This window comes from Microtus oregoni, unplaced genomic scaffold (assembly GCF_018167655.1).
Source record: "Microtus oregoni isolate MIOR12 unplaced genomic scaffold, Mior012 000118F_ref0000498, whole genome shotgun sequence".
Classification (NCBI taxonomy): Eukaryota; Metazoa; Chordata; class Mammalia; order Rodentia; family Cricetidae; genus Microtus; species Microtus oregoni.
The window spans coordinates 1,038,636-1,053,361 of NW_024544747.1; the positions used below are offsets into that span (position 1 = coordinate 1,038,636).

The 14,726-nt window shown below is 46.8% G+C and overlaps 1 protein-coding gene across 2 annotated transcripts; it reads left to right on the plus strand.

Moving 5' to 3' along the window:
- The first annotated feature begins 8,807 nt into the window (after positions 1 to 8,807).
- LOC121444176 (keratin, type II cytoskeletal 6A) lies at positions 8,808 to 12,658 on the plus strand. 2 transcript variants are annotated; one of them, XM_041645967.1, is made up of 9 exons: positions 8,808 to 9,314; positions 9,856 to 10,070; positions 10,374 to 10,434; positions 10,579 to 10,674; positions 10,835 to 10,999; positions 11,421 to 11,546; positions 11,874 to 12,094; positions 12,290 to 12,342; positions 12,396 to 12,658. In XM_041645967.1, the coding sequence occupies exons 1-9, from the start codon at positions 8,808 to 8,810 to the stop codon at positions 12,656 to 12,658; spliced, it is 1,707 nt and encodes a 568-aa protein (XP_041501901.1). The 2 variants fall into 2 exon arrangements, with proteins under 2 accessions (XP_041501901.1, XP_041501902.1); XM_041645968.1 differs by having other exon boundaries at positions 12,290 to 12,324; positions 12,426 to 12,658.
- The last annotated feature ends 2,068 nt before the right edge of the window (positions 12,659 to 14,726 follow it).

The following is a 14,726-nucleotide window of genomic DNA, read 5'->3' on the forward strand; positions in this document are numbered from 1 at the left end:
AACCTAGTCCATTGTCCTTGGCTTCTCATCAGCCTTCATTGTCCGCCATGTTCAGAAAGTTCAAGAACCAGCCATATTCTTGAATACCAAACTACCTGTTGTCCTTCAGAAGGCTGACAGACAGACTGTGGCATATCAAGAAAATAAATATTATTCTGGATTTAAAAAGAACTATTAATTCATGAAAATGCACAAAGACAACTTAAATGTACATTACTAAATGCAAATAACTGATCTGAAAAGGTTATGGTTGGAAGCATCTAATATCTATTTATCATCTATTCATCTATTATCAACCAATCAATCAATCTTTCTGTCTATCATCTATCAATCTATCTATCATCTATTTATCTATCATCAATTAATCAATCTTTCTGTCTGCCTATTTATCTACCTACCTACCACCTATCAATCAATCAATCTATCTATCACTGTCTATTTATCTATCTATCCTGTATCAATCAGTTTGTCTATCTACCCAGGCTCCAGCAGATCTGTGATCCATAGCCCTAGTACAATCCATGAGCATCCAATGAAAGAAACATACCTTGAATTTGAAACCTGAGCCAGTGAAAGAAACACTTTGTCTCTAAACCCAGAGGCAGAGAAAAATACTCCGAATCTGAAACCAGAGCCCCTAGAACAAACTTTGCCTCTAGAATCTTAGCCTGTTAAAAAAAAATGGAGCCAAAAAGCTAAAAAGAACCAAAGGAAAATAACACAGTTTGGCCCTAAAATCAAAGCCATCCCCGCCCCCTAAACACACATATAAAACCAACCAATTCCTGAGCAGGAAAAACAGACCAATCTCTGAGTAACCTCTAGTCTGGAAGCATGACTTCGCATAGGAGTCCAGAGAAGTAGTAACCCCTAGCCTAGAGATGTACCATGCCTTTTTCTGACCTTAGCCCAGAGAGGGCAGCCGATCCTAAGCCTGTAGACTCTTGGAATTCTCCTCACCCCATGCCAGCAGCCAATCCCAAGCCTTGTAGACTTGGAATTCCCCAAGCCTTCCCATCTATAAATCCCCCCTCGCATACCTCTTAGGGTCTCTTTTGGTCTGTTTCTGTTGCTGCTGTTGCTGCCACTGCCATTCTGGACAGATGGAGGGACCCAAGTTAACTTGCAACAAAGGCTCTTTGCTCTTGTGTTGGATACGGTCTTGTGGTTGTAATTTGGAGATCTGAACTTTGGATATATCTATCTATCTATCTATCTACCTGTCTATCTATCTATATCTATCATCTACCATCTGTTATCTATCAATCAGTCTATCATCTATCAATCAGTCTATCTATCTATCTATCTCTACCTGTTTATCTATCTATATCAATCTATCATCTATCATCTGTTATCTATCAGTCTATCATCTATCAATCAGTCTATCTATCATCTATCTATCTATCTATCTATCTATCTATCTATCTATCTATCTATCTATCTATCTCTACCTGTCTATATCTATCATCTGTTATTTATCAGTCTATCATCTAAAAATCAGTCTATCATCTATCTATCTATCTATCTATCTATCTATCTATCTATCTATCTATACCATCTGCAGCACGCCGCTACTGCCAGCAGAAGAGACGACTGCAACAGGATCCTTCTCAGAACGCCCTTTATTGGAGCACTTACACTTGAGGTTTGAAAGAGGCAAGAAGACCCCGTCCCCGTGGAAGCAGAAGAATATATACGGTGACAGACAAAGCCCTGACGTGTCATCAACCCAATGGCTCAGGCCAGAATGGAGCGATAAACGTGCTAAATAATGATTGGCCAGATCGGAATGGCCAGATCGAAAGACTCCCCGCGCTGGAGGGGGGGAGCTTGTGCGCATGCGCACAAGTTCTCTCAAGTTTGACATGGAACAGCAAACGGCGCCCAGGCTCCGTGCCCACGACATGACAGCGCCATGGTGCGTGCTACATCTGACAGCGCCATGGTGCGCGCTACAACCATCTACCTACCCATTGATCAATCACTTATCAATCAGTCCATCTATATCTATCTATCATCTATTTTTCTATCGTCTATCTACCATCCATCTTCTATCATCTATCTATTATCTAGAATCACATTCTAGAAAAAGACTCAGAAAGATAAAAGACGAGAAGCCGACAATGACAGGAAGCAGAAAGGATAAGTGAATCACGGGATAAGGTTTTAATCATGGGATTTTTCTAGATCAATGAAATTCCATCATTGCATATTCTTCAAGTCTCACAGAAGAGACAAGAGCTGGATGACCCTCACATTAACCATGCACTTGAGGGCTAACAACGTGTCAGGCAGGTTCATGCACTGTAACCCTCATAGCACCTGGCTGGAGGGTGGCCACAGTGGGGCACACTGCTTAGTTGTGTTATGAACAAAGTGTTGCTTCAGGAAGGGAAGTTTACTTTCAAAAACGGTGCAATAGCTTTGGAAAACTCACATACATTTGCTGTCAGTGCATGAATTCCATTTTAAGGTATCTATTTATGCAAAGTGATATTTATGTTCCTAGAAATTCTAGTGTGTTCAACTCTCATTTATTCAGTAGAACCCCAACCTGGAAATATCTCAGGAATTTTTGAACATGAATTGATGTGGGAAGTCTTTCTATATATGTGTTGCTTTTATTGGTTAATGGATAAAGAAACTGTTTTGGCCTGTGATAGAGCAGAGTAGAGGTAGGTGGAAAAACTAAACTGAATGCTGGGAGAAAGAAGGTGGAGTCAGTAAGATGCCATGTAGCCGCCAGAGGAGAAAGATGCAAACCGCCAGTCAGAACCTTGCTCGTAGGCCACAAGCCTCATAATAAAATGTAAAATAATAGAAATGGATTACGATGTAAGAGCTAGCTAAAAAAACAACATAAGCTATTGGCCAAACAGTACTGCAATTAACATAGATTTCTGTGTGATTATTTTGGGAGTCTGGGTGGCCGGGAACGAACAAGCCGCCTCCGGCAACAAGGACTGTGTTAACCGAACATGACATATTCAAGTACCACTCAGCTATGAAGCACACTCAAAACACATTGTTAAGTGAAAGAGCCCAGATACACAAACAAACTAATATAATATAATAAATTATAAATTCATGTGTAACATGATATAAATATATACTGTATGGCTATTTGATGGAAAAATCAAATGTTTTCTTGGAGCAGTGGAATTCACAAGGATGAGCCCAAAGGAATTTTCTGAAGTAATGTGAATAAATATTCTATTTTTCTGATTTATAGGTTATAGAGACACATGATTTTATCAGAATAATTTGAGTTCTACACACTTAAGATCCATGATTTTTTTTATACCTAATTTATACCTCAGCAAAATGTAGTTTTAAAAGAAAGGAAAAATATTTCCCTTTTCTTGTTTCCAGAGTGTAGATGGACAGAAAGTAGTTGCTGGATATAGAATCCAGGTTCACCAGTCCTCAAGAGACTCTAGGGCGCAGACTTTCCTCATCACAGCCAGTGTTCCTCTTGCCAGCTTAGAACAATCCAGGCTATTTCTTTCCAGTGTCTGGGGGAGGGCAAGGACCAAGGAGGAGGAAGTAGGCAGAACCCTTAGAGGCTTAAGTTGCAACATAAGTGCCACAGACTTGTGCCAGAGTTATCAATGATCTGTCATTAATCCCAACCTCAGGCTTCAGGTGAGATCATAAGGGCAGAAGGAGCCTCTGGATGCCAAGAAACACCAGCGCTGACAGTAAGGGTGCTGCTGTCCAGGGCATCTGTGCTTCAGGAGCCAGATAACGTGGCTATGGGATTTTCAGGTAGACGTACTGCAAGTTTGTCCCAATGTGGAGAAACTGCTCATCACATTCAGAAGGTCTTGTTTTCCCCAGTTCCCCCAGGAGCCAAGTATGGTGAGATTTGCTAGGGCAACTTCACCTGGCCACTTGCATTATGCAAGCCAGCTGCCTTTGTGTTTCACTGGCAGCTTGTTAGAGTTCCCTGTCTCTCCTGCCCACTACATTTGTGACAGTCACACAGTCCAGTAAGGTGGATCCTGTAGTGGTGGTGAGGAAATCAGAGCACCAACGAGGCGGGGATTAGAGGGCAGGAAGCATTCCACTTGGAGACTGTCCTGGCCCCTTTGAGCCCTGACTTGGCTCTTTTTCATCTTGGGCATATGAGAAAAGCAGAAACTGCTTGGCACCTCTGCTAGGACCCCTGTCCTGCTCATCCAGGCCAGCCCTGGCCTGGTCGTGCCACTCAGCTGCCCCTTTCCACCTTCCCAGCCATTCTGGAATCTTCAGCATCTCTTTTTGCTTCAGATCAAGGTAGTATTCCTCCAACTAGTTTCTCAATTCTGACCAGCCAGGCCACAAGCTGTTCCTTCTTTGTAAATATGCTTTCAATCCCAAGCCCAGCTCTGCTCTTCTCAGTGCCCTAAACATTCAGTGTAACAAGGGCAAAGTAGATAAAAAGGAACCGAACATTTTCAAAATGTTTCTCCTGTAACAAGGATCTATACAAACAGATACCAAAATCAATTGATAAGACAAGTGAGATAGATCTACAATCACACATACATGCGTGTCCCTTGTGGCACAGGGCAATTATCAGTCCTGCAGGTGCATCCCAGAACCCTCTGGCCCTGTGGTACTTTGGGTGGTGGAAATGGAAGTTACAATGTTTCTCTTCTCTGTAAAGAAGAGATCCAGGACACAGCTCAGTTTCAAAGTCCCAGTGGGTAACATCTGGGGATTAGGGATGGCAGTTCAGTGCTTGGAACCAAGCATCTTATGAAGCACTGTGAATAATGCCCTTGTAGCGACATCTGGGTTCCACAGTTGACCTAATGCAGAGACCCCATCCCACTGAAAATTGGTTTCCAGAGACTTTAGCTATAGTGGAAGCCACTCAGATTTTCTGATATGTGACCTGGGGTGTGTTCTCTGCAAAAAGGGGGGTATGAGGGTGCAATTGCAACTACAAGGAGACTGAAGTTTTGAGCATATCAGGTGTAGTGGTTACCCAACCCTGGCTGTGTAATAGCCGTCTGCTCGTCCCACCCCTGGAGCGGCAGAATCTGTTCTAACACGTGTGCCTAGCTGCACGTGTGTTTCTTTCTCCTGGGATACTCCTGAAGGACTGGCTCTGGGATTCCCTGGGAACAGCATCATCCTGCCCTGTGGTTTGCGGGATTATGTGGCTTAGTCCTAAACCTTCCATGATCGTCAACGGCTCCACCCAGGGAGGCTGAAAGGCAAGGCAAGTCATCTTGAGGAGACTTTCCCTGGGCCCCGTCTTCAACACTTCCCTCTGATCCACCTCCATGCTGGGAACAGAGTGAGCAGTTCAGGCTACCCTCTGGCCAAGAACAGGACATTCTACATTCCATGGCCACCCAAGGCAGCTGCAGGCTGGACTGAATAGGATTCTTCCAGCACAGAGGAGAGGCTGGCTTCAGCAGTTGGCTAGGGAGGAGGTCAGCGGCCATTGAGTTACTCACCCTGCTTGCTTCTTCCCCCACATGTTTGTCTAAACGATCACCCTTTGTTCTCATCTTATTATGAAAGGTGGCCCTTCCTCACGGGCTCCTCTGGGAAACAGAGCTGCCTGGGGTGAGACTGTGGGGCCTGACTCGCAGCCACCAGGGAGAACTCAGGTGAGTCTCAAACCCTTTAGGGCTACTCTGGCCTAGAGCTCCCATGGATACTGAAGTAAGGTGTGAAGACACTTGCCTTCAATCCCAGCACCGAGAAGGCAGAGACAGGGGTAGGTGGATTTCTGTGAGTTTAAGGCCAGCCTGGTCTACAGAGCTCAAGGTTACATATTGAGTTCCTATTTTTAAAAAAAGAAATGAAAGAAAATGAAAATGGTGTGTGTGTGTGTGTGTGTGTGTGTGTGTGTGTGTGTGCTGACTCCTCCAGGTCACAGGAACAGGTTCTCAGAGTGCTCCCTAGCAGGTGACTAAGGAGATTTGATTTAAAATTTTAAAATAAAATTACTTTATTTTAATTATCTCATAAATAAAGACATTATACAGTTAATTTTGGTAACTACTCAAACACCTGCCCAGCTGAGAGGATTTTATATTAGAAAATCAGTTCTCAACCTGTGGGTCTCGACCCCTGTGGAGGCTGAAAGACCCTTTCACGGGGGCTGCATATCAGATATTCTGTATCCTGTATATCAGATATTTACAATATGATTTATAACAGTAGCAGAATACAGTTATGATGTAGCAACAAAAACAATTTTATGATTGAGGACACCACAGCACTAGAACTATATTAAAGGGTGGAAACATTAGGAAGGTTGAGAGCCACTGTATTAGAATCCGCATTACCAATCTACCAGTGGGCAAACTTGTGTCAGAAAGTCCAAAGACTCTTTACACAACAGTGGTATCTGGAGCATATGCCAAGCCTGGGGTCAGAGAGAAGGCTGGGGTTAACCAAACTCTGATGGGCTCAATGGCGAGGGGTGAGGTCCCTGCTGCAACTAAAGAACACACTTCATCTGAGGGTGCCACCTCGAAAATGGTACAGTCACCTGTGCTGGCCAGTGGCAGAATGTCCCTGCACAGCCAGACACAGGGACCCAACAGAGGATGAGCGGGTAGTCTGACCCCAACAGAGGAAATGGAGCCTACTAGACGTGAGCAAGACTCATGCTCTCTGATCATGAGACACAGCTCCTGCAGGCAGTAGGGTGGGCTCTGCCAATCCTGCTGGCAAGTCACTCTTCCTGTCCTGTTGCCATCACTTGAGGCTCTGGGGGATGCAAGGCAATCTCCTAGGCATGGCTTTCAGGCCCTTGCTAGATATGGCACAAACTTGGCGACAATGGCTTTGTTTCTCCTGCTGTCCTCCAGATACCCTCCCCACACACATATATACTAAACCTGTGTTCCACTTTCCAAAGCTTCTCATGGATCCCTGCACATTAAACTTCATCACGCTTCTGTCTAATAACAATAATTAGCTCCTCCTCATTGAGAGCTTACGTGTAATATACTGCACCAAGACTTCCATGGGAATTTTCTCATCTCTGCTTTACAATTCCGTGAGGAGGCACAGTCACAATTTACACCTTCTCTATGGGTAGAAAAGGACATGTGAAGGGTGCAGTGGTTTGCATATGAGCACACAGGAACCTGCTCTGTCCGACCCCGGGGCTCATGCTCTGCGCCAGGGGTTGGCAAAGGATTTCCTTAAAGAAATGAAAAGCGAATTCTTCCGGCTTTGCAAAGTACAGTCTTGGTTGTCACAGTGTGAAGCAGTTGCAGACTTTGACATACACAGAGTAGGGAAGTGAGAAGATGCACACCTGTTGCATCACTGACTTCCCCACCTTGCAGAGTGACCACACCCAGTGCCCCTACCTCGGTGGGTAGCGAGAATCAGCGCTCCGAACCATGAGATGCACTTGTTTCCCAGAACTGGGTGGAAGCACATTCTTGGGGAAGCATTGTGCAACCGGGCGGAGGGACGACAACGGCTTCCGTTGTCTGGGGAAGGTCTCTATCCTGCCAGACGCTGACTTAGCACCTTTGAGGAGTCGGGAGCTTCCCACCTTCCTGGATGCTGGGTCCCCAACGTTCCAGAGAGCAGTGACTGAATTCAAAACAGTGACAGGACCTTACGCAGGCTCCAGTCAGGGCTGGAGTTGGCACCTCCTCCCACGGCTGCTTCTTGAGCTACTTGCTCTCAGAGACAGCACACCTGGAATTCCTCGCGCATGGTTTCTACTGCATGAGCAGGAAGAAGTGACCCTCACTCCCCTGCAAAGCAAACATAGTTTTCCTTTGAAATTTGACTTTTTCAAGAAACGTGACTAGAAAAATAAATCGAGAATAGACTTGTGAAATCGCCAAACTTATCAATGCCCATTTCAGTGATTAATCTGCATGTCCCCTCGACTTTCTGGACACACCATATGTATAACAATTCTGATTCCTGATCCCTAGAAGTGTCCAAAGAGATGGTTAGGAAAATCCTGAGAGTGCCCGGGAGACTTTTCATTTGGAGTTCTTCAGTCGGAGATCTAAGAAAGCATCCCAGCGCAGTGCAGAGGACAGTGCCTGGGAAGGTGGGAAGACTGAAGAGAGGAATGAGGGCAGAGAGAGGCAGCAGCTGGGACGGAGCAACTGCAGAGGTCAGGGGGTGTCTGCCCCTGTGCGCAGGGAAAAGCCAAGTAAAGCTTAACATGTAGGACACCATCGCGGTTAGGCTCCCCAAGGGAAGAATCAACTTATCTACTCTCCGGCCTTAGAAAAGAGGGTTGTATGGGCAAAGAGCCTCTGCTGGATCATAAGGAAGAGCAGCCAGGAGCTACAGAAGAATTAGTTCCATGTAGCTGGCAATTTCTACAGTGGGATATTGGGCAAATGCTTTACGACTGTAGGGAGAGTCTGACAGAGCAAGGGAGGGAGGGGCAGGTGGAGGGAAAACCTGTGTGGTGAGGGGGCACACAGGGAGTGTCTAAATAAGCAGAAGGAAGGGACAATTATCACAGATCAGCTCCTTGTCTCTTTTGTTTAAGAAGATGACTAACTCATGACTTCAGAGAACTTACGTCCAGGCTCATTGTATTCAAGTCAAGGCTGGAAGGCAGGAGAATTTGCTCCATGACTAAAGGAAGCCAAAAGCAATCTTCAAGTATCAGACATTTCTAGAACTTGAGGTGATCTCATTATTTGTAAAGCTCTGCCCTTCCCACTATACAAGCTCACCTTCGGGACCAAGCCCAGCCCAGCCCATCCACACTATATATAAGCAGCTGCCCAGAGCCCATCACGCTCATCCGCTCAGCTCTGCCCTGTCCCTCTCCACTTCTCAGACTTCTAACTCCAGGAACCATGTCTACCAAAACCACCATCAGAAGTCAAACCAGCCACCGTGGCTTCAGTGCCGGCTCAGCCAGAGTGCCTGGGCTGAACCGCTCTGGCTTCAGCAGTGTGTCTGTGTGCCGCTCCCGGGGTAGCGGTGCCTCTGGGGCAGTGTGTGGAGGAGCTGGCTTTGGCAGCAGAAGCCTCTATGGTGTGGGGAGCTCCAAGAGGATCTCCATCGGAGGGGGCAGCTGTGGCATTGGTGGAGCCTATGGCAGCCGAGTTGGAGGAGGCTTCGGCTTTGGAGGAGGAGCCGGCAGTGGCTTTGGTTTCAGTGGTGGAGCTGGTTTTGGTGGTGGCTATGGGGGTGCTGGTTTCCCCGTGTGCCCCCCTGGAGGCATCCAAGAGGTCACCATCAACCAGAGCCTCCTCACCCCTCTGAACCTACAAATCGACCCCACCATCCAGCGGGTGAGGACTGAGGAGCGTGAGCAGATCAAGACCCTCAACAACAAGTTTGCCTCCTTCATCGACAAGGTGAGATGTGGTTGTGTCCAGGGCAGATGAGCAGTAGTAGAATCCGGAGTAAATGCCAAAGACAGCGGTGGAGGGAAGATGCTCTAGGCTTTGCTCAATCACTGCCATTGTCTCTAGGTGACTCTGTCCTGATTGTCCCCTCTGTAGTTAGACTAGCAGCTGGCAATCAGGGTCAGAGTTCCTCTCCTAAGAGGTTGCCCCATCAGGGTGTCTGATTCCAGTGCACTGAGATAAGCTCAGGCCTCACATCACAGAGGACTGAACTGAGGCAGGTGTCTCTACAGGGCAGTTTGGAGCAATCACAGCTGCACTAAACTGCACCACACTCCAGCATGTCACTGCTAGGCTGCCTGTGCCCTATCTGAGAACCCTGCCTTCCTCAGAGGGATGGTGTTGGGAGCTCGGCTATGGATTGTGCCTGTAGGCCCAGGGCTAGGGACTACACTGAATGGGTGGAGGTAGACAGTATAAGACAGGAGTCACACTTGTGAAGGGATCACAGCAGAATGAAATTCAAACTTCTCATACTCGGTGCCTCCAGGTGCGCTTCCTGGAGCAGCAGAACAAGGTCCTGGACACCAAGTGGGCCCTGCTGCAGGAGCAGGGCACCAAGACCGTGCGGCAGAACTTGGAGCCTTTGTTTGAGCAGTACATCAGCAACCTCAGGAGGCGGCTGGACAGCATCACTGGGGAGAGGGGCCGCCTGGATGCAGAGCTGAGGAGCATGCAGGAGACAGTGGAGGACTACAAGAACAAGTGAGTTAAAAAAGGAACACAGTTGGACAAGGTCATGGTAATGAAGACCCAAAACTAGACATGGACTCCAGGAATTAAAATAGTGAAATGAGAAAGTTTAGTCAAACAGCCATAGACAAACACCATGGAGAGCAATAGGAACCTAGGGAGAAAAAAAAAAGAGTAAAACATTCAATCACACAAAATATTCATCAGTGGTGTGATTTGGTTATATTGCATTTATATAAATGGGGGCTGGGTCACAGGCTGCCTTTGAGGCCATCTACCTGCGGACTACAATGTGCGGAACCCTCCCTCTTGTAGATATGAAGACGAAATCAACAAGCGCACAGCAGCAGAGAATGAATTTGTGACCCTGAAGAAGGTGAGCTGACTGAGTTTCTCTGCTGATGGAGAGGAATGGCTTTGCATGTCTGGTTTATTGGAGAGCATGGTTGCCAGGGAGGCAGAGCAGACATTGCTGTGCAAGAGAAATAACCCAATTCCATGTTGTTGACTCTTTCGTCAGGATGTAGATGCTGCCTACATGAATAAGGTTGAACTGCAAGCTAAGACAGACAGTCTGACAGATGAGATCAACTTCCTGAGAGTTCTCTATGATGCAGTAAGTCACCTCTCTCTCTTTCTCAGTCTGTCTATCTCTTTGTCCTCCAGCTTCCAATCTGCCCCATTCACTTTATTTCCCCTGTGCACAGCGAGAGTGTGGTGTTGGTAACATCTGTAATCCTTATATCCAAAGCTGATGTTGCCTCTCTGTTCTGTAGGAACTGTCTCAGATGCAAACTCACATCTCAGACACATCTGTGGTCCTCTCCATGGACAACAACCGCAGCCTGGATCTGGACAGCATCATTGCTGAGGTCAAGGCCCAATATGAGGAGATTGCTCAGAGGAGCCGTGCTGAAGCAGAGTCTTGGTACCAGACCAAAGTGAGTATTTAGGGGGAGCCTGATGAAGAAAAACTGGGACCCAATGAATTCCATAAAATGCTAATTTCCTCAGAGGTTAGAGGTCTATTAAGTAGAAACTGGGATCTCGTAAGAGCAAATGGACCTTGCACTTGCGTTATACAGTGAAGCCGTAGTCTACCGTTCAAAAGAACCCAGAAGAAGAGGGAAAGTTGCCATAAATGGGGTCTATAGTCCCTGAGCTTGAGCTCTTCTGGGAATATAGGACCTCATGAGGTCACACAGAACATTTTCAGTTCCCAAGAGAAGGATGTAGTCCATGCTCTCCCACAGCTTCTCCTGAGGAAAGTCATTGCACCAAGGATAGCACAGTCCAGTTAGACGTGAATTAGGTTTTGCTGGCAAAAACTGAATAAATCTTCTATTTTCCATTGATCTTCAGTACGAGGAGCTGCAGGTCACAGCAGGCAGACACGGAGACGACCTGCGCAACACCAAGCAGGAGATCGCTGAGATCAACCGCATGATCCAGAGGCTGAGATCTGAGATCGACCACGTCAAGAAGCAGGTAGCACAGACCAAAAGCATCACAGGATGCTTTCTTCATTTTCTGTGCTCCAGCCTCCTGCTCACTGGGAGCGAAGATCTCGGGCTGGCTGGGTGGTGGTGACACATGCCTTTAATCCTAGCACTTGGGAAGTAGAGGAATGTAAATCTCTGTGAGTTTGAGGCCAGCCTGGTCTACAAGACGTACTTCCAGAACACCTAGGGCTGTTACACAGAAAAACCTTGTCTTGAAAAACAAACAAACAAACGAACAAACCAAGAAGACCATGGGATCACCCGCTGGAAAGAACCACAATACAAGTTTGTTTTTCTTTCTTTCTCTGCCCAGTGTGCCAACCTTCAGGCTGCCATTGCCGAAGCTGAGCAGCGTGGGGAGAATGCCCTCAAGGATGCCAGGGGCAAGTTGGAAGGGCTGGAGGATGCCCTGCAGAAGGCCAAGCAGGACATGGCCAGGCTGCTGAAGGAGTACCAGGAGCTCATGAATGTCAAGTTGGCCCTTGATGTGGAGATCGCCACCTACAGGAAGCTGCTGGAAGGAGAGGAGTGCAGGTGAGTGCTCCCCCTCCCCCATGATGCCAGGCATGAGCACAGCATGAGGGAGCACTTGCTGTGGCCACAATGCCTCCCTTCAGGGACCACTCTACCAGGGATTCTCTGTGACCTGTCACCACACTGAGGGTTCACGGGGACTGAGGTCATGGCTCCCTAGGTCTCACCTTCTCCTCTGCTCTGTTCCTATTCTAGGCTGAACGGTGAAGGCGTTGGACCCGTCAACATCTGTAAGTACACTGCCTGCCGCCTCCCCTTCCCCTGCCTTGTTCCTAACTCACTGGACAGAGCGGGCTCACAGTGTCCGCTGTCCCCTGTGTCCTCTTCACAGCTGTGGTGCAGTCCACCATGTCCAGCGGCTATGGCAGTGCAGGTGGTGCCAGCAGCAGCTTGGGCCTGGGAGGAGGCAGCAGCTACTCCTACAGCAGCAGCCATGGCCTTGGAGGTGGCTTCAGTTCTGGCAGTGGCAGAGGCCTCAGTGGTGGCCTGAGCTCCTCTGGTGGCAGCTCTTCCACCGTCAAGTACACCACCACCTCCTCCAGCAGGAAGAGCTACCGGCACTGAAGTCCCTGTCGCCTGAGCTTGTCTGTTCCCCAGATGCTCTGGCAGAGCCCTGTGCTCAGGTGCTGTCCCTGCTGCCTTCCTCCCTCTGCTCTCTGGCTAGGGCTGAGAAGCTGAGTTCTTGTTGCTCCCCTCTGTCCTCTCCCTCAGGTCCCCAATACTCACCTTCTCTTTGTCATCCTCTGACCTCACATCACGAATCGCCCACATTTGGTGCTGCAAGCTGTAGTTAGGTTTCCAGACTCTGCCTCCTGACTCTGTCCCTGAGGCTGCCTGAGAAAGGGTCTCTCTGCCCCTTTCCTTCTGGATATCATTGTCTGGGTCCCACTCACCTAAACAGGAGCCTCCAATTGTCTGAGAAAACCCCAACTTCTATGTCATGAACCTCCCTGGCAGTAACTGTGATCACACACGTCAATAGTCCTGTGATGTGCAGAGTCTGTGCTCATGTGATATTTCTCTGTTCTTTGCTTTCTTGTAATAAAGCTAAATAAAGCACGTTTATAAAATAATGGCTTCTCCCACATGTATTTTTGTAGCACATTGTTTTCTATAGAGACTCTGCAACTTTGTTAGATAAGACACGCCAGTCATTCTTATTGTTTGGGGATCTCATGTGAGCATAGAGTGTTTTTTGAGAAATCTACTCCTCATGTCTACCTCACCCATTCCTCCTTTATCCCTTCCCAGTTTTTCCTCTTCATCCTCTTGTGCTGCCTCTTGCTTTCTTTGTTTTCCCCAACGAGTTCACTCGGTGTTGCCTGGATGCAGGGTATAGTAGAGTCTAATGGATATGAAACTTTTCAGGGGCCACATTCCTATGAAAATTACCCTTTCTCATAGTAGTCATCAAAATCCAAAACCTCTCAGCAGGATGTCACTATGAGGAAGCTCTTCCCTGGTCCATGCTAGGCTTTGCACTGCCTCCTTCTCGTGAGAGTTTTCGGCATGTAGTCACAGCTACTGCGATTTGTTGTGTACATAGCTCCTGCTATGTCCACTTTCACTGCTAATATTCACCACCCCTGGCTCCTACAATCTTCCATTCCTGTTCTGCAATGTCCCTGAGCCGTGGCCTGTGTGGATGTGTGATACATCTGTCCATTTAGAGCTGAACATTCCACGGTCTCCTATCTCTGCCTGATGAACAGTTGTGGTGTCTCTGTTAATCATCATCTACTGTAAAAAGAAGTTTTTCTGATTCATCTTGAAACATACACTAGTAATTGGTATAAAGATGTGAACTTAATGGATATCTTATTACTATATGCAATTAACAGAATAACTATATTATTTCTTCCCCTGTGGCCTAAGACTACGGCACCTGGTTTGAGTCCATTTAAGCACCAGGAATGAGTTCTGACTTGTGGAGTGGGCCTTAGATGAAATCAGATCTTGATGGTTATTCCCATAACATTAGTGCCACTATTGCCCCATTGGCCAGCTTAGTCCTTACTGTAGCTCACAGGGCTAACAGCAGGGTAAGGCTGTGAATACTTTCCCGTGTGATAGACTTTGTAGTGCTATGAAATCTATCCAGTAGGGATAAAGTTTCTGGATCCATGCAAGCTCGATTTCACCAGCGATTTAGGATTCTGTGTGGTTATCTTCACATAGTATTATCATCAAGTTCTGCAGGATAGCCAAGAGCAAAGTTATTTGCCTATAATATTTCAGAAGGCACACTGACCTACAGCTCAAAAGAAATAAGCCATACCTTGCACTAGTAATTTTATTTGATACCCTGTATAGTTGGGGTGATACATTGTCTCTCTGTTATAGGATACACTGTTTAACTTCTTTTATAAGTGCATATGGATGTATTTCAGGAGGCTTTAACAATAGAAGGCTTCTATATGGCATATTCAAGATCTTTATCCTTGGTTGTCTCCTCCCATAATACTCCTGTTTTACCCTCACATCCTCTGCCCCCTTTAACCCTTCCTGTTCCATTACTCTTCTTTCCCAATCCATTCGACCTTTATTATGTCCCTCCTTAGCTTGAAGTCCTTCTGTGACTCCTTTTCGTCTTTCTGCATTTTATGCCAACTCTAATTTAAATATCCACATC